General features: G+C 34.2%; 1 protein-coding gene across 2 annotated transcripts in view; it reads left to right on the forward strand.

Moving 5' to 3' along the window:
• The window catches only part of LOC114333286 (tolloid-like protein 1), a 167,261-nt gene that overhangs the window by 109,847 nt on the left and 30,684 nt on the right, over window positions 1–26,730 (forward strand). For both annotated transcript variants that reach the window (XR_007701176.1, XM_050663594.1), the window contains exons 4-5: window positions 10,115–10,293; window positions 15,671–15,901. Coding sequence is in view for 1 of the 2 variants with exons in the window: in XM_050663594.1 (XP_050519551.1) it covers window positions 10,115–10,293; window positions 15,671–15,901 (410 nt within the window). In the remaining variant the exon portion in view is untranslated. The remainder of the gene's footprint in view (window positions 1–10,114; window positions 10,294–15,670; window positions 15,902–26,730) is intronic.

Below are 26,730 nucleotides of genomic sequence, written 5' to 3' on the forward strand. Positions count from 1 at the left end.
TCGGAATCGGCAAAAAATTTGAAACTTTATTGTTTATTTATGAAGCATAACGTAAACAATTAACGTGAAAAGTGAAATTATGTATAGTTCATATCATTAGCTACAACACGTAAAAGTTTCAAGTTTTTACATTGTAAAAAACAAGAGAATTTAAGCATTTTCCATTAAAATCGTTTTTTTATTTAAACAATTAATAAACATATAAAAAAATTTATTGATTATTTCGTGTATTGTTCCCGCGAATGCATATGTCTGCAAATTTTCATTCATTTGCATTGGAGAAAAGGCACTCAAATTAACGTCTAAATATTTGACGCAAACTATTGAACTAAATAAAAGCGTTTAAAAAGAAGCCGCATCTCGATAAAAATTGGCTTATCGAAAAAATGCTGAGAGGCAAAAAGCTTTTAAAAACGTGTTTATGGTACCACAATAATGAATTAATTGGAACGTACACAAAAGTTTGGGGGGTTTGAGGGAACAAAACACCCATAAAATTTTTAAGGGGTGGACAAATTTCACTATAATTTTGTTTTAAGATGTTCCTGCCATACATGTCCATTTTCAATAAAAAATCCCCAATAGTTTTCGATATATTGAAAAAAAATCGATTTTCATTTTGTAACTTCAAAGGGCTGTAACACTGCCAAGGTGTTTTTGTGTACACTTTTGTACTAAGGTAAGTTGGATTCAATCAATTTATTTTTGTCCCCGGAATGCGTGATTTAATTTATGACATACCTTTTTGAAACACCCTGTATTTGTAAACTTAAAATTCATATAAAACTAACAGCATTGCAAAACCTAGACAGTGTAGTTAAACAATGCTAACAACTTTCGAACGAAAAACATAAACAAAAATATTTAATAGCTTCTTTTACTTCAAGTGTCATCTCCGCATCATAGCTATTCGGACTTTAGAAACGGCTGGCTGCTCTGAAAAGTTTATTTGATGGACATCCGTACCATTGACTCATATTGCGCAGCCATGATATTCTACATCTCCCTATGCTTCTTTTTCCTTGAATCTTTCCTCGCACAATCATTTGGAGCAATTTTTTATATCTATCTCCACATGTAATGTGTCCGAGTCCAAGATATTCCAAATTTTCTTGTTTTGATTTAGTAAAGGATCCGATGTAAGGTCGAACTGCACCAATCTGTTTAATGGATAAAAATTATTTGATATGTAATTTAGTATGTTAACAATTATAAAAAACAAGAAGTGCCAATATACTTTGTTCTGAGTACAATTCTTCTTCTTCTTATACTTGTTGTAAGTAGATCTCTCGATCTGTTAATTCCGACGTTAAAGTATTTCTTTAGAGGTAGACTGCCAGCTATCTCTCCATCTTTTTGGTAGTCTCCCCGGTGGGGGCTTGCCTGCTGGTTTTCCTTCTAGCGCAATTATTGGTAGTCTGTGCTCCTCCATTCTTTTTGCATGACTGAACCATTCTCTTCGTCTTTGCCTGCCCCATCTGACTACATCTGGCACGCCACATTGTTCCCTGATGATGTTTCGTATTCTATCTCTTCTTGTCTTCCCTGCTATTGCTCTTAGTGTCTTCATTTCGGCTGTTCGTAGCATGCTTTTGGTTTTATTGGTCTCTTCTCTTGATTCAATGCCATACAGGTCTGATGCAAGTTTTATAAATTCTAACTTTGCTGTCCATTCTCATATATGGGTTATTCCAGATCACATCTCTCAAATATCCGGACAAGACAGCGGCCTTGTTACTTTGTCCTCATAGGTCTCTGGCTGGGTCATGATAACTTGATAAGTCTACACCTAGATATTTGAACTGGTTTAGCTGTTCTATAGGTTTCCCCTCTACCACGAGCTTGCATCTAATTGGGTCTTTCGCAATGGTGATGCATTTTGGTTTCTGCGTGGATATGTTCATTAGGGTGCATCGAAAAAAGCGAAAAAAAAATTTTTTTTATGGAAAAGTAATACCCCACAAAAGTTGCCCTATCAACTGTTAAGTATTTTGGTAAAATTATTTCGAAATTGGAAAATATCTTCTGCCCCCCAGACAATTAAAAATTTTGAAAAAATGTTAACAGGCGAAAAAAATTTTAATTCGAAACGAAAATGTAATAGCTCCCAAAAGTTGCCTAACACACTAGTTAATATTTTAGTAAAATATTTTCTGCCCCCCACGGCAACTAAAAATTAGAAATACATTAATATGCGAATTTCTTTTGTAAGGGAAATGTAATACCTTATAGAACTTGAATAAATAAATTCGGTTTAAATTGGAAAATATTTTCTGGTTTCACAAGGCAATTAAAAATTTCACTTATAGACAAGGGCGCATCTGTAAAAATATTAGTACATTTGGACGTTGACAGGTGACTTAAATTTTTTTGCAGAAATTGCTTGAAAATAACTCAAATAATAATATTTGAGTTATCCTCCCTCTCAAAAAGATCCGCAACATTATTTAAATAATCAAAATGTCAAAAAATGAAAGAAAAATTCGATTTTTTTCTTCGTTCTTTGATTATAACTTTAAAAGTGTTCATTTCCGAGAAAAGTTGTACTGACATAAAAGTTGCGTAATTAAATTTACTACAATATAGAACTGGCTAAAATTTTTAAAAATAGTCACCCTTGTTGCAAAATAGCAATAATTGCGAAAAAACCATACAAAAACAAGTATTCGCATTTTACGTTTTTCAACCATTTGTGCTAGAGTTAGGACCTTTATATTTCACCCAGAAAAACTTTATAATACAGTAAAACAATACTGTAAATTTCACTAAGATCGCTTCAATAGATTTTGCAAAATAAATTTTGCAATCCAGCTTTTGCAAAAAAATTCATTTTTACAAAATGTTACAGGACTGAAATAAAGCAGATAGCAAGTTGAAATTTCTTTTGGCATATAGAAGAGTACCGTACCTTCCATTTGCAATTTACAAAATTAAAATCTATTAACTACCACGGCGTCAGGAATTTTTTTAAATAAACATTAATTATTAGTGCTACGCGCAGGACAGCGGATAGTTTACTCTGTTTGGGCATTCCAATAACCTTTGATAATGATTGATACATAGTAATTTTTAATACATTTCGATATAAATAAATAAATTTGTTTATTGCAAAATAAAAATACATACTCTATCCTTTGAAATAACACTTTTTTAGCAAAAACTTTCTTTGTTCATATATTTTAACTTAGAGAATAAAAGTTTATTATTTTTAAACATATGCAATTGTTTAAACAATATTTCACAAACAATAATACAATTAATTTGACTTTTGTGGAATTAAAATATTAAAATACAGCAAAATATAGAGTAAGAAAATAATATATTAGATAAAGATTGGAAGAAATTTTGGTGGAAATCAACTTGTGTGAATCGAACACCGCTGTCCTGCGCGTAGCACCAAAAATTAAGGTTTATTTAAAAAAATTCCTGACGCCGTGGTAATTAATCGATTTTAATTTTGAAAATTGCAAATTAAAGGTACAGTACACTTCTATAAGCAAAAAAATCGACTTGCTATCTGCTCTATTTTCAGTCCTGCAACATTTAAAAAAAATGATTTTTTTTTTGTGAAAGCTGGATTGCAAAATTTATTTTGAAAAATCTATTGAACCGATCTTAATGACATTTAAAGTGTTGTTTTACTATATGAAAATGTTTTTCTGGGTAAAATATGAAGGTCCTAAGTGTAGCATAAATGGTTGAAAAACGTAAAATGCGAATACTTGTTTTTGTATGATTTTTTTTTTCGAAAATTATTGCTATTTTGCAACAAGGGTGGCTATTTTTTAAATTTTTGACCAATTCTATATTATAGGAAATTTAATTACGCAACTTTTATGTCAGTACAACTTTTCTCAGAAATGAACAGTTTTAAAGTTATAATCAAAAAATCAATAAAAAAATCGAATTTTTCCTTCATATTTTGATATTTTGATTATTTAATCAATGTTCCGGACCATTTTGAGTGGGAGGATAACTCAAATATTATTATTTGAGTTATTTTCAAGGAATTTCTGCAATTTGAGTCACCTCTCAACGTCAAAATAGCCTAACTTATCCGTCTCCCTGACGTCACCCAAGTTTGAATCAAAATTTTTATAGGAAAAAGTTTGAAGACCCTCACGTGTTTTGATTTGGTCACTGGCAAACTTCTATTGATGTCCAAGGGGTAGATCATTTGAATGTGGCAGACATACAAACCACTGAAGCGGTTTTTTAAGATGTTCTTCTAACAGCCGTATTACATCACCCAGTATTTACGACTGGTTCGTCACACGCAATAGCTGGATTTGATACTTTCTGATATACCAGACAACGGATACCCACATCCGGAATATTTGCACCCTGGCTCATGCACAAGTGTTATGTGTTCTTCCACGATCGATTGACCATAAAACTTGGTACTGTTTTTTACTTGAGCTAAAGTTTTTTCTTTGCGTCGGTAACTTTCTTCTTTTGTCGTTGTTCTCTCTGATTATATTTGTTTTTGTTTTTCCTATCAATCGAGATTATCACCATTTTTCTGGGACCTCTTTGATTTAATAGAAATTCGCGCTCATCCAGAGGCACTTTTTGAGATTTGCTACAAAGACAATTAATCAGAGTGTCACATTTGCATGCTGTAGGATCGAAACGTGTAGTTTTACTTCTGTTCTTAAAGCATTGAATTTTATTTTTGTAAAATTCACTGTTTTGCCTGTTCTTAAATGGTTTCATAAGTTTCATGTATTTGTCATGATAGGCTTTTAAAAGCTGAATAATTCTTGTTTGTTAAATTATTGGAATTAAAGCCTTTTTCCATATTTCCTCCAATTTAATTGCAACCTGTTCGATAATACCAGAAAATTCTGGCTCTTTCTTGCTGAGTTTTTTATCCTCTTGCAACCACAAAACTTTATCGTTTGTTTGTATTTCGGTAAAACATTTTTAGGTATATTTGGTGGTTGCCCAAACATAAGTGAAAAAACTCACTTACGGACTCACGAAGCGGGACATTTCAAAGGGGTTGGGGAGATTGAAAACACAAATTAAACTTTAAATATCGTTTAAATTTGTAATTGACAACATTTTAAGTTTTCTTAATATTATTGATCTTAGATCGAGTTAGCACATATTTTATTCCAAATAATATAAATTGAAATTTCCATAAAAATCAGATATTTAATAAAACTCAAGGCCGTCGGGGAAAGGGAGAGGGGCAGAAAATTCGCTTAGAAAAAAAAAATTAAAAATCCTAATATGCTGAAAAATAACACTAGCAACTTTTTCACGCTATTAGATAAAGTTGTCTTTGTAGGTCGTCATCGTCCTCTTCAATCAGGGCTGCATCATCCGCTTAGCACACTATACTGATTCTACTGTGGCCGAGTCTGTATCCTAGTTGTAGCGATTCCACATCTTCTATTATTTCATCCATTAGCATATTGAATATAATTAATTAATAATAATTAAAAAATTCCTATTTTGTTATAATTTTTTTTAAGTTCCGCTCGGGCAGATATTATTTTAGACTTTTTGGATAATTCGAAACAAAAAGGGTCTTTTGTAATTTTTCTCGTAAGTTGATCGTTTTCGAGTTTTTGAGTTTTGTCACGTTTTATTCTAAAATATATATTTTTTTTATTGTTAATGAGGAAGTTTCTGTGATTTTTTGTCAAAGTTCGCGCACTCTGTGGAACATTCTAGCATTTATAAAATACTGAAATTAAAACCAAACTATAGCCTCATGTTCTCTTAACATTCTGTCTTTTTTTATTCAATCGCTTATGTTGGATAATAAAAAAGTAAGTTACTTTAATAACTAGCCTTGTTTTTCGTCAATACAGGGTGTTTTTTATTAAGTATGGCAAACTTTAAGGGGTAAGTAAAGGGAGTATTAATATAAAAAAATAATGTCAGTTTTCCTTATAAAGGCATGTCTGCAAATGCTTCGTTTCCGACATAGGGGGTGTTGAAATTTTTCTTACAAACTGACGATTTATTTATTGCTCTAAAACCAGTTAAGATATGCAAATTAAATTTTTTTTGGGATTTTGAGAAATAGTTATTGCGCACTTTTTTATGTTCACCCGGTATACAATGACAATTTACCTGTCTAGCAACAACATTATTACAGCGATATTGTTAAAGAATAAGGCTATTACATGTTTAAAAAATTACTTAAATCATATAACAGGTTTAGGAAATTCGAGACATTAAAAATGACTATTTTTTAAGGTGTTGCGTTAATTTCTTGGAGAAGTGTATTAAGTCTATTAAGTCTAGTATAAATTGTTTTTCAATATAATTATTATTCTCCCATTACTTTTATTACAAATCACACAAACTCATTGCTGTATTATTTAGTAATAAAAATATACGTTGTTTATGTTAATATATCAACCAATTATAATAACGCTTGTATCTCAACACGTGTCTAAGAATAAACTGTGGTAGACATTAGAAGTTGTCAACATTTGCTGTGTTGTAAGATGTATCTACTGTTTGTTCATTTCCGGGACTTCCAACAATGTATACAGGGTGTAACGAAATGGTGGGTCATAAATTAAATCACATATTCTGGGACTAAAAATAGTTCGATTGAACCCAACTTATCTCAGTACAAATGTGCACATAAAACAAGTTACAGCACTTTGAAATTACAAAATGAAAATCGATTTTTTCCAATATATCGAAAACTGTTAGAGATTTCATATTCAAAATGGACATGCGGCTTTCTTAGGTCAGGAACATCTTAAAAAAATTACAGTGAAATTTGTGCACCCCATAAAATTTTTATGGGAGTTTTGTTTCTTTAAACCCACCCAAATATATGTGTGTACGCTCCAAATACTTATATAAAAATATAATAAGTATATAAAAATATAATATTATTAATTTTTCTTGTAAAGTACAAAAATATTCGTTTCAAGATTTATTTTAAAACCATTTATTCAGAGAGTATAAAAACTTCTTAAAAATAAGTCGTTTCGTATTTTAATTTAAATTAACACATTTGAAGTATTAACTTATAATTAATATTTTATATTTATATACAGTAAAACCTCCGTTAACCGAAACCTTTTTTAACCGAAACATCGTTTAACCGAAACGTCCATACCATAAATATAGCTGCAGAACATCATTATCAAAGTAAAACACAAAAGAAAAGAGACAATTTAAAAAAGAAGAAAACACTTTAAATCTGTTCATTTTCCTTAATATTATTGCTTTGTTCTGTGTCTACATACTTAAAGAAGCATTGCGAAATCACCTAATAGTATGTTTTAACAATTATTTCGGTTAACGGAGGTTTTACTGTAATATACATTAATAATTAAAATCTAAATATTTCTTACAAAATAATAGTAAAACTCAATAACTATTTTATGGAAAAATTAATTTTATTTATTTTTCCGGAATTTTTTTATTTTCCGGGAGTGAAAATGGCCCAATTTTTATTATTTTCTCGAGCTACCCCAGTTGAAACAAAAATGTATATTCTGCTTGTCACAAAAGGCGAGATATTGCAATTTTTTCAGCACGATCTATTTTAAGTTCCATTATAAAAAAAAGGAACTCGAGAAGTTCTCCCCTCCACTTAAATGTGGCGATATTTTACGAGTACGGACACTTTAACGGGTTATAACTTTTACAGCTTCTCTGTATATGCCAGCTGGACCTATACAAGCTGTACAGGGCTCTAGAATTCTGGAATGGGTATCATAAAATAAGCCAATTGACTATTATTTTATTATTTATTTTTTCAACCCCAGTTCTTCTTCTCTATATTGTTTGTCGTGTTGTTATCTTCTTTCTTTCCGAACGCTACAAATACCTCTTAGGGGAGTGCAATTAGAACGAAAATATGCATTGTTTCGGAATAATTCAAACAAGCTTATATTTTTCTAAAACTTTTTTTGTTAGTTTATATACATGTTAAAGTAAAAAGTTCTACTCGCAGATTTGGCCGCTAATTGTTTATTAATTGTTTAAACAATAACAGTTGTTTTGTATAAATAATTTAAAAATATAGTTGAATTCATCATTTTACTTTGATGTTTCTAATATGTTTCTAAAAGTTTCTTTCTAAAAATAGAAACAAATATGTTTCTATTTTGTTTTTGGTTATGCTGGTTTGGTTCCTAGCTAGGAACCACATGGAAACTTTTTTATTATCAATTTTACGAAAAAAAAGTTATTCTTCATAAAATACTCTGGATAGTCAAAAATCTAAAACTCAACCACCAGATATCAAATTTTATCAATTTTATACGAGTTATGTCAAAAATATGAATTTCTTAAAGTACCTTTTTATTCCAGAATATCAAAAAATGCTATTATGAAAAGTTGTTTGAAATTAAAAACTATGTTTTAATATACAATAACATTATTCTGTTCGAAAAAAAAATTCAATTGTTTCTCAAATTACGGATACCCATCATGATTTTATTACAATTATTGTAACTATTTTATTATCAATTTTACGAAAAAAACTTATTCTTCATAAAATGTTCTACCTAGTCTAAAATATATGATACAACTATCAGATATCAAACTTTTTCAGTTTTATACGAGGTATGTAAAAAATATGAATTTTTTTAAGGGTCAAGTGCCTTTATTATTCACAATATTTTAATTAGAAGGATGTAGTTGAACATTGAAACATATTTTTTAATTTCAAACAACTTTTCTTTATAAAAATTTTCGATATTGTGAAATATAAAGGTAGTTTACTCTTGAGTGAAATTCATATTTTTTGACATACCTCGTATAAAATTATTAAAATTTTATATTTGATGGTTGCATCTTAGATTATATATGGTGCAGACTATTTTATAAAGAATACTTTTTTTTCGTAAGACTGATAATAAAAAAGTTATCAATAGGTTCCAAGTTACGAAGACATACTGTATAAGAGCTAAAAAAATTTTTTTTTGTTGAACATTTATTATTGTTGAAACTTATTATTAAATGTATTTTAGATAAGTTTTACAGAAAAAAGTTTTGATCACTTTTTATAAACATTTTTTTAGCTGGTAATTTTCGGTTTTTGTATTACATTTTTGTTATCTTTCTTAATTTTCTCAAAAGGAAATAGTTTATTTCATTTCTAAAGTAAAATAATTAAATGCATTTTAAAGACTACATCCTGAGCTTTAAAAAACACCTATAAAACTGTAATAGATCTGTTGAAAATTGCGTAATACCGTCTTAAATTGGTGTTAATTCTGTAAAACTATGAAGTTTTCAATAATTATATTTTTTGAGACGTCGTCGTATCATTTGAATTAAATTTTTGAGATTTTTTGAATGAAACATCGTTTAGTAAGATGATTGAAAGGTAAGTTGTGCAAAATTTGAGTTTTATAAGAAAAATTGTATTAGTTACACATTTTTTAAATCATTTTTAAACAAAATTCATGTAAGTCTCATTTTCAGCCCACACCGTACTTATGCTCATGCATTTTGTTTCTTTTTATTATAACTCTAAGATAGCCTAATTATTCTTCTTTCATGTTCAATTTGTAAAATTTCATTTGATCGATTAGTTCAAGAATTACATTGAAAAAACTCAACCCTGCACTTCGCCGTAGGCTCGTTTACAGTGCGCCAATGTTTGTGAGAAGGGTGACTTTAGCGTTATAAATAAAAAATGATAGAAGCTACAGATTTAATTTTAGAAAAATCTGTATATAAGATTTTTTTTGTAAAATTTTCTGAATTTTTCATTGGCCATGTCAGTTTTTTTTTTTCAAAAATTTATATTTTCGGAGTTATTTATAAAACATCTATTTTCGCAGTTCATTTGTTTAATAAAAAATGAAGCACCCACTTCTCGAGTAGAACTCTTTGATATGTTGTTTCTTAAACATTTCTTAATGAAATTACAAAAAGTTCTATCTTGTTTGATTTTTTCCGAAGTGAAAATCTAAATGCACTCCCCTATCTTGTAAACTTTTTTATGTTTCTGTGATGTTAGTATGCTTTGTGTTTATCTGAGCTTGTGGTTGGTAACTCTTTGAGAATCTTATTAGTTCTATTACCGCCACATTTCTATTGCATTAATAATTATGTTCTATGTTGACTCGTAGTAAAACAATGTTGATTTTTTAGAAATGTTTCTCTTTTTTAGATGCTGTTCTTTTGTAGGCAAAAGAGGCAATGGAGGTCAGGCGATTAGTATAGGCAAAAACTGTGATAAATTTGGAATTATAGTACATGAACTTGGCCACGTTGTAGGTTTTTGGCACGAACACACGAGGCCAGATAGAGATAAGCATGTTAACATAATTAGAGAGAACATCATGAGTGGTAAGAAAGCTTCCTTTATATTTATTTCCACTTTTTTTCATCTTTAGTTGGTTACCACATTTGTTACCATATTATGGATAGATTTTGAGTTAAATTCAGTTATATAATTTAATTTTTGCCATCTTAAGTGTTTCTTATTTTATCTTAAAAAACTAATCGGCAGATTTAAAAGTTATTATTCCTTTTGCTAATATTGTATGTACATCAAACAAAGGGTTAGTAATAAAATATAGAACTCTGAATAATAGTCATCTGAGTGGTTTAAACTTACTCTGATTCCAATATAAAAAGAAAACATAAAAGGTTCAGAACAGGAAAATCGACTACATACGCCACTCATCTACTAACACAACTGATTGAAAAGTGCCCTGAACATGACATAAATTTACACCTACTATTTATAAACTTCCAACAACCTTTCGACTGACTCTGTAAATAGACATCAAGTCTTCATAGAAAAGCAAAACATTAATATACCAGCAAAACTGATTCGATTAGCGAAAATGATAATGGACACCTGTATAGCAGAAGTTATACCAGACGAGGGAAATACAGAAACTATCAATACAGAAGAAGAAATTCGACAAGGTGACAGTCTGTCTATAACACTACTTTTTAACATGGCACTGGACGAAGCGATTAAAAAACTGGAATCGACAAGATGATCATATAAACTAAAAAGGGGTAGTTCCCTGGGTTGGCTGTATACCTTATAGTTAAACAAACTGGAACATGAAGTAAAAACCACTTCTATGTAAAAGGTATATTTACTAAAAATTTCTAGAATCCCAATGGATTCAATAAAATGAGTTCATCAGAACGTTTTCAAACCTATCGGTCCATCATCAGTGAATTTGAATACTTGCAAAATAGCCCCAGAACCAAACAATGGTTGTGATTATAAATAAATCTACATTATGTTAAAATAAATTTAAAATGGCTAAACGCCGATGTTCAGGGATTAAACCTCTGGGAACATGGTGAAACTCTACCCGAGAACCCAATCAACCATCTTCGGTCAACGATGACTACTAAGTGATGACTTACTAAGAGTAAGTTTCACCATGTTAAGTAAGGTAGAGTTTCACCATGTTCCCAGAGGTTTTATCCCTGAACATCGGCGTTTAGCCATTTTAAATTTATTTTAACATAATGTAGATTTATTTATAATCACAACCATTGTTTGGTTCTGGGGCTATTTTGCAAGTATTCAAATTCACTGATGATGGACCGATAGGTTTGAAAACGTTCTGATGAACTCATTTTATTGAATCCATTGGGATTCTAAAAATTTTTAGTAAATATACCTTTTACATAGAAGTGGTTTTTACTTCATGTTCCAGTTTGATGATCATATAAATTCTACATAAATTGTAGGATACGCTGACGACATTGTAATAGCCACAAGTGATAAAAAGTGTAGATGTAGAACACTCATTGACGACTTTTATAGAAGAAGCGAAACTAAGAGGACTAAGAAACGAAATGAAGAAAAAACGAAGATTATGCTAATCTTAAGGAAAAATTGTAACATGGATAATATAAAGATTGAACAATGTACTTATATTCCAAAAAGTAGAGACATTTAAGTATCTAGGTGTAACAATATCAAACGATAGGAGTGCAGAAATAACTGAAAGAATAATAGAGAGGACAATAGGACATATTGGAAATTCCAAAAACTACTAAAAGTTATAGTTGACCTGATCTGATCTGCATGCCGAAAGGGCTTAAACGAGAATCTGGGAAAACAATAAGTGATGACAAACCAAAATATCACAATCGACTTAGATGGAAGTGAAATCCCTTCTCAAATTCTACGCCACTGGCGGAATTGCTATTTTAGTGCAATTTCTTGATTTTCCAATACTTTCTATGCAAATAATATACTCCTCATTCGTAACGATAAAGTCATTACTTTTCGAGATATTTGAAGTTAAAAACGAAAGGGAATAATACATTAATCAAAATAAGTGTGCCTTTTCATTTTTAACTTCAAATATCTCGAAAACTAATGATTTTATCGTTACGAATGAAAAGTATATTATTTGCATAGAAAGTATTGGAGAATCTAAAAATTATGCAAAAATAGCAGTTTCATCAATGGCGTAGAATTTGGGAAGGGTCAACCATTCACTTTCCCCTGTCGTACGCCTCTAGTATTAACCACAAACGATTATTTAACATAATTTTGTAGGGCGTACAGTACCTACACTTTCTGCCAAGTACTATAAGAATATGTCAAATAGTTTTATAGTACCGGGCACAAATAATTCTTAAAGTTTTAAATAAAGAATAAATTATTAAAAAAAAAAAGAATACTCTAAAATAATTTGACATATACATGTGATACTTGGTAGAAAGTGTAGGTAGTGTACACCCTACAAAATTATGTTAAATAATCGTTTCTGTCTACTATCAGAGGCGTACGACAGGGGAAAGTGAATGGTTGACCCGTCCCAAATTCTACGCCACCGATGAAACTGCTATTATAGCATAAATTTTAGATTCTCCAATACTTTCTATGCAAATAATATACTCTTCATTCGTAACGATAAAGTCCTTAGTTTTCGAGATATTTGAAGTTAAAAATGAAAAAGCACAATTATTTTTATTAATGTATTATGCTCCTTCGTTTTTAGCTTCAAATCTTATCTTATCTTATAATGAAGAGTATGTTTTTTACATAGAAAGTATTGAAAAATCAAAAAATTGCACTAAAATAGCAATTCCGCCAATGGCGTAGAATTTGGGAAGGGTCAACCATTCACGTTCCCCCGTCGTACACCTCTGGTAGTAGACAGAAACGTTTGTTTATCATAATTTAGTAGATTATACAACACCAGCACCACTTACCAAATTTCGTGTTGTTGTCCCATGCCTGTCAGGAAATATTCAAAAATAAATAAAATAAAAGTTTACCTCTGACACCCTGTATTTCGGCTATTATCAACTTTTGTACTAAAGTAAGTTAGCTTAAATCGACCTATTTTAAGCTCAGGAATCTGAGGTTAAGCTATGGCCCATTCTTTACCAAACACCCTGTATAAAGGCTCAAAGGTTGAAACGGCTCGGGCATGTACTAAGACGAGAAGAAGATACATTAATAAAGAGAATATTAAAATGAAAACCTATAAAAGCAAGACCTAGAGGAAGACCAAAATGCAGATGTGAAAAGATATCAACAGAATGAAGATACCTAACTGAAGAACAAAAATAGAAAATATAAAGGAATGGAACAACAACCTGTGAAGGTTATGGTACGTACCCATACGTGGGTGCATAGATATATAATACCTAGATTGCGCGCTGCTATCTTAAAATGGGTGACGATTTCGACAGAGGCAAATGAGCCTATTAGGTGGAAAGTCTGTTTCTAATCGACGGGGTTTATCCAATGACTTTGCGTTTATTGACTACGTCACTTTCTCACTGTCGCCGATTGGATGAACTCCTCCTATTAGAAAGAGACTTCCCACTTAATAGGCTCATTTATCTCTGTCGCAATCGTCACCCATTTTAAGATAGCAGCGCGCAATCTAGTTATTATATATCTATGCGTGAATATATCTATTGGTGCTCGCCGCTCGGCGCTTCCCCTCTTCGTTCAACCGGTTTGCGGTTTATATATAGGGAAGCGCATGCCGTATCCATTAGAGCAGCTACACCGAGCACGGAGCAACCACGTATGGATACGTACATTTAGACGTCAGAGAAAAAGAAAACAAACGTTTCTTCAATCATTATTGATGCTTCGAATATTTACATTGAATTTCTAAGATTTTTAATAACTAATACAATTAATTATATATACCAAAGTGAAAAAATACCCCAACAGTGGCTAAGATCAACTTTTATAACAATCCCTAAAAAACCCAATTCCAAAAAATGTGAAGATTATCGAATAATAAGCCTTATGAGCCATCTCCTGAAAACTTTTTTAAAAATTATACATAAAAGAATATATAAAAAGTGTGAAGAACACATGACAAACACACAATTCGGCTTCAGAGATGCATTGAGTACTCGCGAGGCACTTTTTGCAATACAAGTTCTCTTTCAAAGATGTAGAGACGTGAATTGTGATATATATGTGTATTTTGTTGATTACCAGAAAGCGTTCGATAGAATAAAACATGACGAACTGATGAAAATATTAAATTCAATTGGTCTAGACAGCAGAGGTCGCCGTATAATAAACAATATCTATTACGAACAAACTGCAGCTGTTACGAGTAGGGGATCAGTTAACAGACGACATAAAGATAAAAAGAGGTGTGCGACAGGGATGTATATTGTCCCCATTATTGTTCAATACATATTCAGAGCACATTATGAACCTAGCGCTAACGGACATAGACGAGGGAATACTTATAAACGGAGAACGATTGGACAACATAAGATACGCTGATTATACTGTCATTTTTGCAGACAGTCTTGAAGGTCTGCAGACACTTGTCTCCAGGGTGGCAGAAGTAAGTAGCAGGTTAAAAAAACCAAATACATGGTTATAAGCAAAAATAGGATACCACCTGGTCAATTACTAGTTAACCAACAACCTATAACACAAATCACCAACTTTTGTTATTTGGGTGCAAACTTAAATGAACAGTGGGACCAATCGACGGAAATTAAGATAAGGAACGAGAAGGCAAGATCAGCCTTCGTCAAAATAAAAAAAATCTTTAACAGCCACGATATAAATTTGGAAATAAAAATTCGTTTACCAAAATGCTACGTATTCTCCGTTCTTTTATATGGCGTGGAGTCATGGACTTTAACTGAAGCATCACTGAATAGACTCGAAGCATTTGAGATGTGGTGCTATAGACGCATTTTGATGATTTCCTGGATAGACAGAGTTACCAACGAAGAAGTTCTACATAGAATGGGTAAAGAGCGCGAACTAGTCGTAACCATAAAACGTCGCAAACTGGAATACCTGGGCCATGTAATGCGCAATGAACAACGATATGACCTACTTCGGACCATACTTCAAGGTAAAGTGCATGGGAAAAGAGGTCCAGGACGAAGAAGAATATCCAGGCTGCATAACCTGCGAAAATGGTTTAACTTAACCACTACCGGACTTTTCAGGGCAGCAGTCAACAAAGTCAGAATAGCCATGTTAGTGTCCAACATCCGTAACGGATAGGCACCATAAGAAGAAGAATACAATTATTTATATTAGTATTTATATTAAATATATTTTAATGTATGTATATTCAATATTTTGAGAAACCTCTTTACCAATTATTTTCGTTTAATATTTATTTGATTACATAAATTCTCAGTAAAGATTTGTAGACCTGATAAGTTTAATTTTAATAACTCTTAACTACTTAACTAGTTTGATTACAGTACATTTTATTTTTAGGTCAAGAGTATAATTTCAATAAACTAAGTGAGGACGAAGTGAATTCATTGGGGGTACCTTACGATTATGATTCCATAATGCATTACGCTAGAAATACGTTCTCAAAGGGAACCTACTTAGACACGATTCAACCCATCGATGTGCCCGGACGAAAAAGGCCAGAAATCGGACAGAGAGTTCGATTGAGTGAAGGAGATATTGCTCAAACTAATCTTCTATATAAATGCCCAAGTAAGGATAATATTATTAATAACAGATTTAGCCATACGGCTCACACTCCCTCTAAGGGGAAAATTGACTCATCCCAGATACCTACGGTATCAAAAGGATTGAGCTCTCGTGGAACTCTTTCCGTGTTATCGAGTCCTAGGTGACTTGGTATGCAGGTGTATCTCCCAAGAATTTTCGTACACATCTGGCCGTTGCGAGTAGTACAGTTTTCTGCATGGTCTTGTAAAGATGTTCATTTAGACCCAGCGTTTTTATGCTTTCGAGAAGGTTCTTCGGAATGACTCCAGTAGTATACGTAATAATAGGATTCGTCAGGGTACTTTGCATTCTCCATTGTCTTCGTATTTGAATTTCCAGATCTCTGTACTTGGTGATCTTTTCAGTAAATTTAGTACGTAGATTATTGTTGTTAGGTATCTCCACATCAATTAGTGTTGTTTGTCTTGTTAATTTATTAACTAGTACGAGATCTGGTCTATTATGTGCCATTGTTTGATCTGTGAGTACAGTGCGGTCCCAGTATAGCTTGTAGTTGTCATTCTCAAGCATACTCTCAGGGACGTATTGATAATATGGGAGATGGTCCGTTTGGAGAAGTCCCAGCTTGATAGCTATCCCTTGATGAAGGATCTTTCCCTCTGAGTCATGCCGTTCCTTACATTCAGTTGCAGCAAATGCCTGGCAGCCCCCTGTAAGATGTTGGATGGTTTCTTGGGCGTGACATCCATATCGGCATTTGTCGTTTTGGACCTGAGGATCTTTGACGATTTATTTCAGGTAATTTTTGGTTGGTATAACCTGATCCTGAGTGGCCAATAATGAATTTTCCGTTTCAGGGAACATCTTTCCTGATGTCAACCAATAGTTCGACGCAGTATTGTCGACATCGTCTTGGCTGACCTCATTGGGATGTCACCCGTGCAGAGGTTTGCCCATACAGGTGCGCATTTTTTCGTCCTTAGTGAAGTGGTTTATGCGCATTTCTAGTTCCCTCAGTTTGATCGGTGTTGTGTCATACTGCGCAGCGCAGATAGCGCGATGTAGAGTAGATGTCTCAGCTTGCATCTGAAAATAAGTTCTTAAATTAGCAATTTGTTTTTCTAATTGCTCACCTATATCCATAGCTCATCTTCCTCCTAGATTCCGTGGTAATGTTGTTCTTTCTACTGCACTTCGAGGATGGTGTTTTTGTGCCTTTGTGAGGTGTGTTCTTACTTTTCGTTGCAGTTTCTCTATGTCCGTTTTTGTCCACTTAACAATGCCAAACGAATAGCTAAGCGCAGAACATGCGTAGGTGTTTAGTGCCTTAAACAAATTTCTACTGTTAAGGTGTGAACGAAGCAGCTGTTTTACTGTTATAAACTCAGTAGTTATCTCAGTTTTCATTTGCTTATGGTCAATTTTCCGCGCTTGCTTGACTCCAAGATATTTATACATATCGTTTTCACCCATGGCCTCGATGTTCTGGCCATTTTGCATATCGAAGCCTCCGGACTGTACTTTTCCTCTATATACTCTATTTAAAACACGGCACGGTCTAGTCCGAAGTGCATACTAATATCATTTGAAAAGGATTCTACAGTTCTCAGCATCTCATCTAGTTGGTTTCGAGTAGAAGCCATTAATTTCAAATCATCCATATACAACTGATGAGTAAGCTTCTTTACCACATTGTTGTTATTTTTGATGCTAAAACCTGCGTCAGTGGAGTTCAATAGCTGAGATAGTGGGTTCATAGCTAGACAGAACCACAGTGGACTTAACGAATCTCCTTGGAACAGGCCCGGCTGATTGCGATATTTTCAGTTTCGATGTTATTTTCACCAGGTATTTGAAGGTGAATTCTAGTCTTCCACTCTGTCATTATATGCTTTAAAAAGGTCACAATATTATCATAGACTTTATATATTCTCAATATATCTATAAGGCAGACATGCGGCACTGAATCAAAGGCCTTCTTGTAATCAATGAAGGCAGTAAATAGGTTTCTCTTTTTGGAATATGCCTGATTAGAAATGACTGAGTCGATGATAAGTTGTTCTTTGCAACCCATGGAACTCTTAGCGCATCCTTTCTGTTGAGGCTCTATGATATTTTTCAGAGCACAGTGTTAGTAGATACGTCGGGCTACACAGGATGTTACCAATTTATACAAAGTGGGTGTTATGTTGATCTTTGGTGTTATTTTGATTCTTCGGTATTCAATAAGTGGTTAAATGAGTTAGAAATGATGGTGTTTCTTGCGGATTAGAAATAACATTATTAATTAGGGTTGATAGGCAATCATGAACACTCCAAAACTTCTTGAGCCGGAAGTTTTAAACTCCGCCTGGTCCAGCAGATTTCCAGTTATGAAGCTCTTTGATGATATTTGAGACTTCTTCAGTGGTGAAGGCTTCGTAGAGAGTAGTAGTGTAGCGTTGGAAGTTCTGTGAGTATCTTCTATCCATCCAGCATTGTTGTTAAGAACAGCTGGTGTGGAAAGTTGATTTACCCAAAACTCATGAATTTCTTCTTGGGTTGGGAAGACTTATCGAGATTTTCTACGGTGGAATTGAGTTTCCGATAGAACGCCTTCTCAGCAGTCTCAAAAAGAGCAGTGTCGGATTTTCGATTGTTACTCACTTTGTACCTTCTTAGTCGTCCTGAATAGACGGAGAGTTTTTGTTTTAATTTATCTAGGCACTGTTGGGCTGTGTTGTTTTCTGGATGATATCTTGGGTGTCTTGCAGTATTCAGTATTATTTCTTCACCTCTCCTTCTGACTTTCCTACTTCTTACACCTCGTATATATTCTGTGACTTGACCAATATCCTTACGCAGTAATTAAATCTTTCCGAGCAGTCTTTTTTTCCAGGGTGCAATTATGTTACCAGTCCTTCCGTTGTTAGTACCCCGTCGTGTTCTGATCTTAATGCCCATTACATTAGCAATTGCTGTTGTTGCACAGTAGATTAGTATGTACAAATATTCGAATGTGTGGGCTTCTACGACATAATTGGGTAGGACTTCAGTGTTCGCAATTTGTAACAGCGCCCCTAGTTTCTTACAAGAGTTTATTCGTGGTAGTGGTGGTCTGCTAAGTGGGTTTGTTTCATTAAACTCCTGTACCGCACGTGCCATTTCGCTTGCTACGTTATCACGTAACTCGTTGTTTTCCTGCTCTGTATTGTCAGGTTGAGTTTCTTGTATGGCAAGCTCAGGAATCTGCTCATAAACTTCATCAGGGACTTGATCTCCAATAACTACATGGTTATGAATCTCCCGTTCGACTTCGCTTCTGATGGTATTGCGTCTAGTCTCTGGGATAAGGTTGTTTCTTATAATTACCCGGGATTGGTCTGATACTCGTTGCTCCGATACTTAAATATCTGGGTACGTCTTGCAAAATTCGTCATACAGCTGTTGTCGGTAGCCGATTGTTTCTTGACCGAGGTTTGTCACCTTGTAGTAGAAGCGCAAAATGTTTTCATTAATGGACACAGTCCATTTCATGCGCTGCCCGTTTTAGGTCGTCCCGCTTGAGTAAGCGAAGGCTGATGTCCCAGCGCAGCACCTTCGGCGGGTGGAGCTCTTGTTGTTGTTTGGCTCGCTTGTGGTTGTGGTTGGGCTGTAGCTAATTGTATGACAGGGGCCCGCCTCCTCAACACCCTGCTATCGACGTCTCGCATGCTGTCACGTCCAGCGCCGGCTCCAGACGTGCCTTGGTGATCCCCAGGCAGCGATCCTAAACATAAATTATTAATAATCCTACAGAAGTAAAAACTTCGTTTGTACAATGGAATAAAAAGTTTATTAAAAAACTATTAAAAAGTCATCCAAAAGGATTCGCAAAACGTTTTCGATCTAGATCAGATCATCTTCAGTGCGTTCTGCTTAGTAGATGAAACTAGCAACCTTATAAAATTGGTAACCTCGAGAAATATGGTTTACATGTTAATAATGTCATATTTGTAGCGACTCCAAGTCGATGTTAAAAGATTAAATTTGTTAAGAGTGCTCAAAGGGCAACATGGTTCCCTGCTCGATAAGAACGTGTGGTTCTTGCCAGTTCAATGGACATAGACCATTTCTCGATGTTACCAATTTTATAAGGTTGCTAGTTTCATCTACTAAGCAGAACGCACTGAAGATGATTTTATCTAGATCGAAAACGTTTTGCGAATCCTTTTGGATGACTTTTTAATAGTTTTTTAATAAACTTTTTATACCATTGTACAAACGAAGTTTTTACTTCTGTATGATTTTTAATTATGGTATACAGCCAGCTACTGGGATTTTTCCATTGATTTTAAATTATTAATCTCCATTCTCATGGGTGCGCATTTTATACCTACTACCAGGTGTCAGTTTTTGTTCCACGGCAAATATCCCTGCTATTCTCTGGGTGTTGGCGCTACGAATACCCAGAAAGCATCCCCATTCGCAGGGGGCCGCACCTGATAGAAGGACTGACAAAAAAATCTCCCATAGGAACTTATTAATAATATTATTGTTTTAACTTCTTCTTCACTTGCCATATCAGAAATATCCGACGTTGACGATTGCCATTGCGAAAGCAACGAATCTTCTGCAACATGAAATAATTGTCCTGCATTTGAAATCTGAGTCCATTCACGAATGTTTTGAACCAGGAAACTTGTTTTCTTCCTACACTTCTACAGCCTTCTATTTTGTCTTTAAGGATTAGTTGCAGTATTCTATATCGATTTTCCCTCACTATATTTTTCAGATAAGACATTTTTCGGTGTTTAACAGTCTTTTGCAGTTCCCTATCTTTGTTGACCATCCTTATACTTCAATTCTGTTCATGGTCGATACTTTTAGTATCCACACTTTTGTACCATACAAAAGTACAGACCAAACATAGCACTTAACCATTCTTTGTGTTACTTTCAATCTGAGATGATTATTGCGTAAAGGGTCGTTTTCACGCTACGTCTTATTGTACGTTTTGTGTGTCATGCAAAACTTACGACAAAACGTACGTTGTGTGAATAAGCGGATTTAATTTTTTCGATTCGACAAGACGTACGTTTTGCTGTTTTCACGTTACGTCTTATTGTACGTTTTGTTTAGTGTAGCAACAACCCTTTTTAGTGTAGTTATCTCCAATTTTTACGATAGCAGTTTGATTCCAATAAAAAATTTTTAACGACACGAATATTTTTGTCATCTATTCCTATATTTATTAGCATCTGTATTAATTTTACAAGCTGTACTTTATCGAATGCCCTTTCGAAGTCCACTAAGCGTGCAAATACATATTTTGATTGATCACGGCATTTTCGTAATAGGACAAAAAGGACTCCGACTTTGAAGATCTCCAGTCCTATATATTTACCATCGAATCGTGATGTTTTTGGTATATCGATTAGTTTTCCATGTCATTGCCATTGTCAAATGGCTTCTCGAAATCAATAAAACATGTATTACAAATCGCGGTTGACATCCCTTGTTCCCTATATTACTTAGAAATTTATTACTCCTGCTCTGATTCCAAATGAACTTCGCTTAGGTATTCTTCTAATTTGGTGTATAAGTGAAATATAGCCAGTCTTTTGGTAAGTGACCGGTGGCATATACACATAGTTTCAAAATTTATGCATCAGCTAAAATTATGATCATTATTTTCATAGTTGATTTTTTCATGAACAGGTTAACGGATTTCGTTATTTTTTTTTATTAGTTTAGATTTTTCTTTGGTATTTACACAGTTCGGCAAAGGTTTACTCAAACTTCTTTTTTTTTACTTATACCGGGTGGAAGAAAAGAAATGGTTTTCGTATGATAAGTTTGAGACACCTTGTAGGGAAGACAAGGTACAAGTGTGAGGATGCATCAAAATCGTATTGTAGTCTTATGTTTTGTGAACATTTTGTTTTTTGAACATCCCTGATATATTTAGAAAGGGGCCGTCCATTAATCAGGTGATGTTCTTTTGTCATTTTTTAACCCCCCCCCACCCCCTTGCTGATACATGGTGAGGTTTAAGGCTAACCACCCCCCCCCCCAACCCTATATCACGTGTATTTTTTAGTATCTACAAAAAATCTATTTTTAGGTATTTATAAAATACACGTATCTATAAGTATCATCTAATTTTAGTATACAAAATTAAAACTACTGAAGAATTAAAACTGACCTAGCAACCCTGTTTACCCATGTATTCAGTGCCAAAACAACAGAATAACTGACAAGACTAAATATTCATCAGATAAGAGGTATAGTAATCATGTACAGACTTTCATAAATAAAATAGGAGACGGCGACAGGGTCAGTATTCCTAATGGAAACACATTGTCATGGTAAGAAACAAAACACTTCGCAAGTGTCGATAATTTACCATGAAGAGTTGGTATACCATGTCGCTTAACATTAACATCCAATATTAATAAAACTATATATTTTAGAAATTTGTGTGAAAGGAAAGAAAATTAATGTGTTGTTGTATTGTAGAATATTGTGAATGAAAAATTAATTTTTTTTTATCAGTCACACCAATGTCGCTTTAGATTTTTGAACACGTGTGACGAAAAAATAAATACACGTGATGTATTACTACACCCCCTCCCCCTTGTGATGTTTCGTGATTTTTTGTGGACCCCACCCCCCCTTTTCGAGCCTCACGTGATTAATGGACAGCCCCAAACAAAAAAGTAGCCGGTTTTATTTGTTAACATGTGTTTTAACTGAAACCAAAGTTTGAGACACCCTGTAGACAGGAAAAGGTACAAAGGTAGATATATATCGACATTAGATTGAAGTCTCATATTCTATGAACATTTTATTTTTTTAGTTTCTCTAATATCTTTAATGACAAATAAACTAGACGGTTTTACTCTTTAATATGTGTTTTAACTAACGACATGCGAAAAGTGAAGAGGCCATATCGTATCTGACCACTCAGATGAAATTATTTCCTATATCTACTGCGAACGGATTAAAGTATCCAAAGAAAGAAAATCTGTGCAATCTGTGCAATATGTGCAATCTCTCTCGCTATTTAAAGAGCCTCCACGTAGACACTCTCAAAGAAATTTCACCCCCAAACATCACAGAGCCTCCATTAAACAGTCTTGTCTCTCTTATGTTGCGCTGTGCATACCGCTTACTTGGTCGACAAAAAACTCTTAAGGTATCGACCAGTATTGTTAAAGTTATGTGTCTTTCTGTTTTCAAAGGTTTGTTAACTGTTATTTTTTATTGTTAATTTAGTTTTGTTTCAGTTAAAACACGTCATGTTAGACAATAAACCCGTTTAATTTCTTTGTTTCTAAAGATATCAGGAACATTTAAAAAACAAAATGTTCACAAAATATAAGAGTACAATACGTTTTAGATGTATACACACACTTATACCTTATCCGCCCTACAGGGTATCTCAAACTTAACATCAGATTAACATATCTTTTCCTCTACCCGGTATAAGTTCAAAAAAGTAGTTTTAGTAAACCTTTGTCCAACTGTGTAAAGTGTAAATACCAAAGAAAAATCTAAAATAATAAAAAAATTAGCGAAATCCGTTAATCTGTTTACGAAAAAATCAACTATGAAAATGAGTATAATTTTATGTGATGCATAACTTTATGTTGTTGAACAGCTTCGTAAGACCTGTGATTTGTTGTGCCTCTTATAACTGTAAATTTCCATATGCACTTCATCAGGTCCTGATGATTTCCCATCTTTATTTTGATTAGTGGCAATAGTTTCCTCTTCGCTTGTTAATTCTGGGCCTTAGGGATTGTATATTTTAGTAGGTCTTCTTGTTTTATCTTTGAACTATTGCATGTATTCTTTCCATCTTTTCAATTGTAGTCAAAATCTTTCCTTCAATGTCTACAACTATGCCTGTATTGCGTTTTTTTTTCTAGTGCATTGGGTTCTACAGTTCTGAGCATCACTACATCTCATTTTCCTATGGCATCTTACTCTCTTCTATGCCTATGGTCACCAAACTTTTGTTTCGATAGTTTAGTTATATGCAATTATTACCTTTTCATTTATGTTGTGAACTGTAAGTGAAAACATGGCGTATATCTTCTTATATTTTGTACATCTTAGCAGATGTGCAGTCATTATGAATGTTAATGTTCTTAGGCTCTTTTGACGATGGCTGTTCATCTTTCTCTATTCTAGATTGCTCATACTACACTCGCAAGTTTATATCCAGTAGCTTTCTACTGTGTCAGCCCACCTCGTGATTTTCCACCTATATCTCTCTCCTCTAGTTTTTCTTGATACATAAGACTCTCTTTATTGCTACCACGGCTGATATGACCAAACAATCTGTCTGTATCTGTAGAGTAGGGAGTGTAAGTCAAGTCCCACAGCACTTAGGCCACAATTAACCCATTGTACATCCTCCCAGGTGGTTGTCGTTCCTCATCATCCATCCTGCCATTTCCAGGAAGGTGGACATATCACCTGGTGACATCTCCCCTATATCGGCAGGTGTAGGCCAAGGCTCGCCGAACGCATACTCTCGTATTGACGATAACTCCGGACATTCACATATGATATGCTTGACAGTTTCGTCATCTCGTTCACACCTCCTGCATAGAGATGTGTCTACTAGCCCCAGTGTGCGGAGGTGTTTTCTTAGTTGACAATGGCCAGTTAAAAAACCAACTGTCAAGCGTAGGTTTTTCCTGGTCATTCTCAAGTACTTTTCTGATGCTGACTTCCCAAGGTTCCTTAGTGTTACCCTGGCAAGTCTACATCCTGGCCCTTCTTCCCATTCACCCTTTCACGGCAACCCTTTCACGGTTTGCGTGTGGGAGTGACATTTGACAATTTCCGCGATTGTTGCAGTTGACCAGCCAAAAAGATCACAAGGTCCTAAGAGTCTTAGGCCTGCTGCCTTCCTAGCTAGCTGGTCAGCAATGAGTTTGCATTTATTTTCGTTGTGTCCTTTAACCCACCTCAGGATGATGTTGTTACCATCCGAAGCTTGGGCTAGTGATTCATGACACTCCATTACTAGTCCTGATATGACACATGGTCTGTTCAGGATTGGTAGCGCTTGTCTGCTGTCTGTGCAGATTATTATAGTTTTGCCGGCTATACCTTTCCCGATTATCTCTTTTGCGGCTATGGAGATACCAGCCAGTTCAGTCTGAAATACGCTGGTATTTTTGCCCATACCCCCTTTTATACTAAGGTTCAGCGATCTGGAGTATATTACGCATCCTGAGCCTTCTTCCTTGTTGAAGCCATCGGTGTAGATGCAATATACATTTGCCACGTTTGACTCCCTATGTTGTCTTGGTTCGATTTTGTAGGGTTTGTCGAAGACAAACGTAGGTTTAATTAAGATACATGGCCCGCGTGTAGCTGGGGCAGTGCCTCCAGCTCACCCCGCCAGAAACGACATCTCAATTTTCCCATTCCTACATCAAGGTTTGCACCCGCTGAGCGTAATCCCATCATCGTCATCAGCGCCACCTCTCTGGCATATATGTCTAAAGGGGTAATGCCAATGAGCAACTCCATTGCAGCAGTTGGTGTTGTTTTCATGGCACCTGTTATATTTAGACAAACCATCCGTTGAATATGGCTTAGTTTGTTTATCGCTGTTGCCTGTAGCACTTTTGGTACCCAAGCAATGGCTCCATAAGTTAACATTGGCCTAATGACAGTAGTGTAGATCCAGGCGACCACCCTGGGTGAAAGGCTTCAAGTGCGTCTGACCGTTCGCCGACACTGTTCATAGGCAATATATGCTCTTTTAGCTCTACTATCTAAGAGAGCGTTCCATGTTAACTTCCTGTCAAGGGTAATACCAAGGTGTTTCACCTCTTCAGAGAAGTTCAGACTGCAGTTTAAAATCCTAGGGGGTATTAAGCCCGTGATCCTTCTTTTTCTGGTGAAGAGGATCATCTCTGTCTTTTTTGGATTTATAGACAGTGAGTGTTCCTTACACCATGTTTCTATTAGTCTGAGAGCAACTTGTAATCTCTCGCATAGTGTGTTCTCAAACTTACCGCTTTGCAAGACGGTTATATCGACTGCATAGGCTATTGTGTAGAAACCGTTCTTGCTGAGTTGGTCAACCAGGGTGTCCAACACTATGTTCCAGAGGAGTGGTGATAGCACACCCCCCTGTGGACATCCCCTCGTAACCATCCCTCTAACCAAAACGTCTTCTATATTTGTGCTTATTGCTCTATTTGACAGCATACTGAATATCCATTGGCTCACGGCCAGGGGGACATTCCTGACATTGAGCTGTTGGGTGATGGTTGGTAAAGTTGTTTTATCAAACTCTCCCTCAATGTCTATAAATATACCTAGGGTGGATTTTTTATTATCCAGCGATCTTTCAATTCTTCCCACTACTTGATAAAGTGCAGAATCGGTAGATCTTCCCGAAGTATATGCTTGTTGATTTGGATGAAGTGGATTATGAACCAAATCTTCATTTCTTATGTACAGGGTTATTCACTATATTTTGACCCCCCTGTAAACTGCTTAATTTACAGAATTGTAAAAAAATAAAAAAATGTAAAATACAAAAGTTATTCGATTTTTAAATTATGATTTTTTGACATATATATCGTACTACTGACGTCATCCATTTGGGCGTGATGACGTAATCGACTATTTTTTTTAAATGGGAATAGGGGTCGCTCATTTGAAAGGTTATTCAATTTCCTATCCAGTAATATAAACATTAACATGATTACAGGGTGTCCAAAAAAAAATTTTTTTAAACTAAATACTTGACACAAAAAGAAGAATATGTGTAATTTATTTAATTTAAAATAAATTTTACTGCTGTTGAAAACAGAAATAAAAGTTTATTGCACAAATAAACATTGATTTTT

Source organism: Diabrotica virgifera, chromosome 10 (genome assembly GCF_917563875.1).
Source record: "Diabrotica virgifera virgifera chromosome 10, PGI_DIABVI_V3a".
NCBI lineage: Eukaryota > Metazoa > Arthropoda > Insecta > Coleoptera > Chrysomelidae > Diabrotica > Diabrotica virgifera.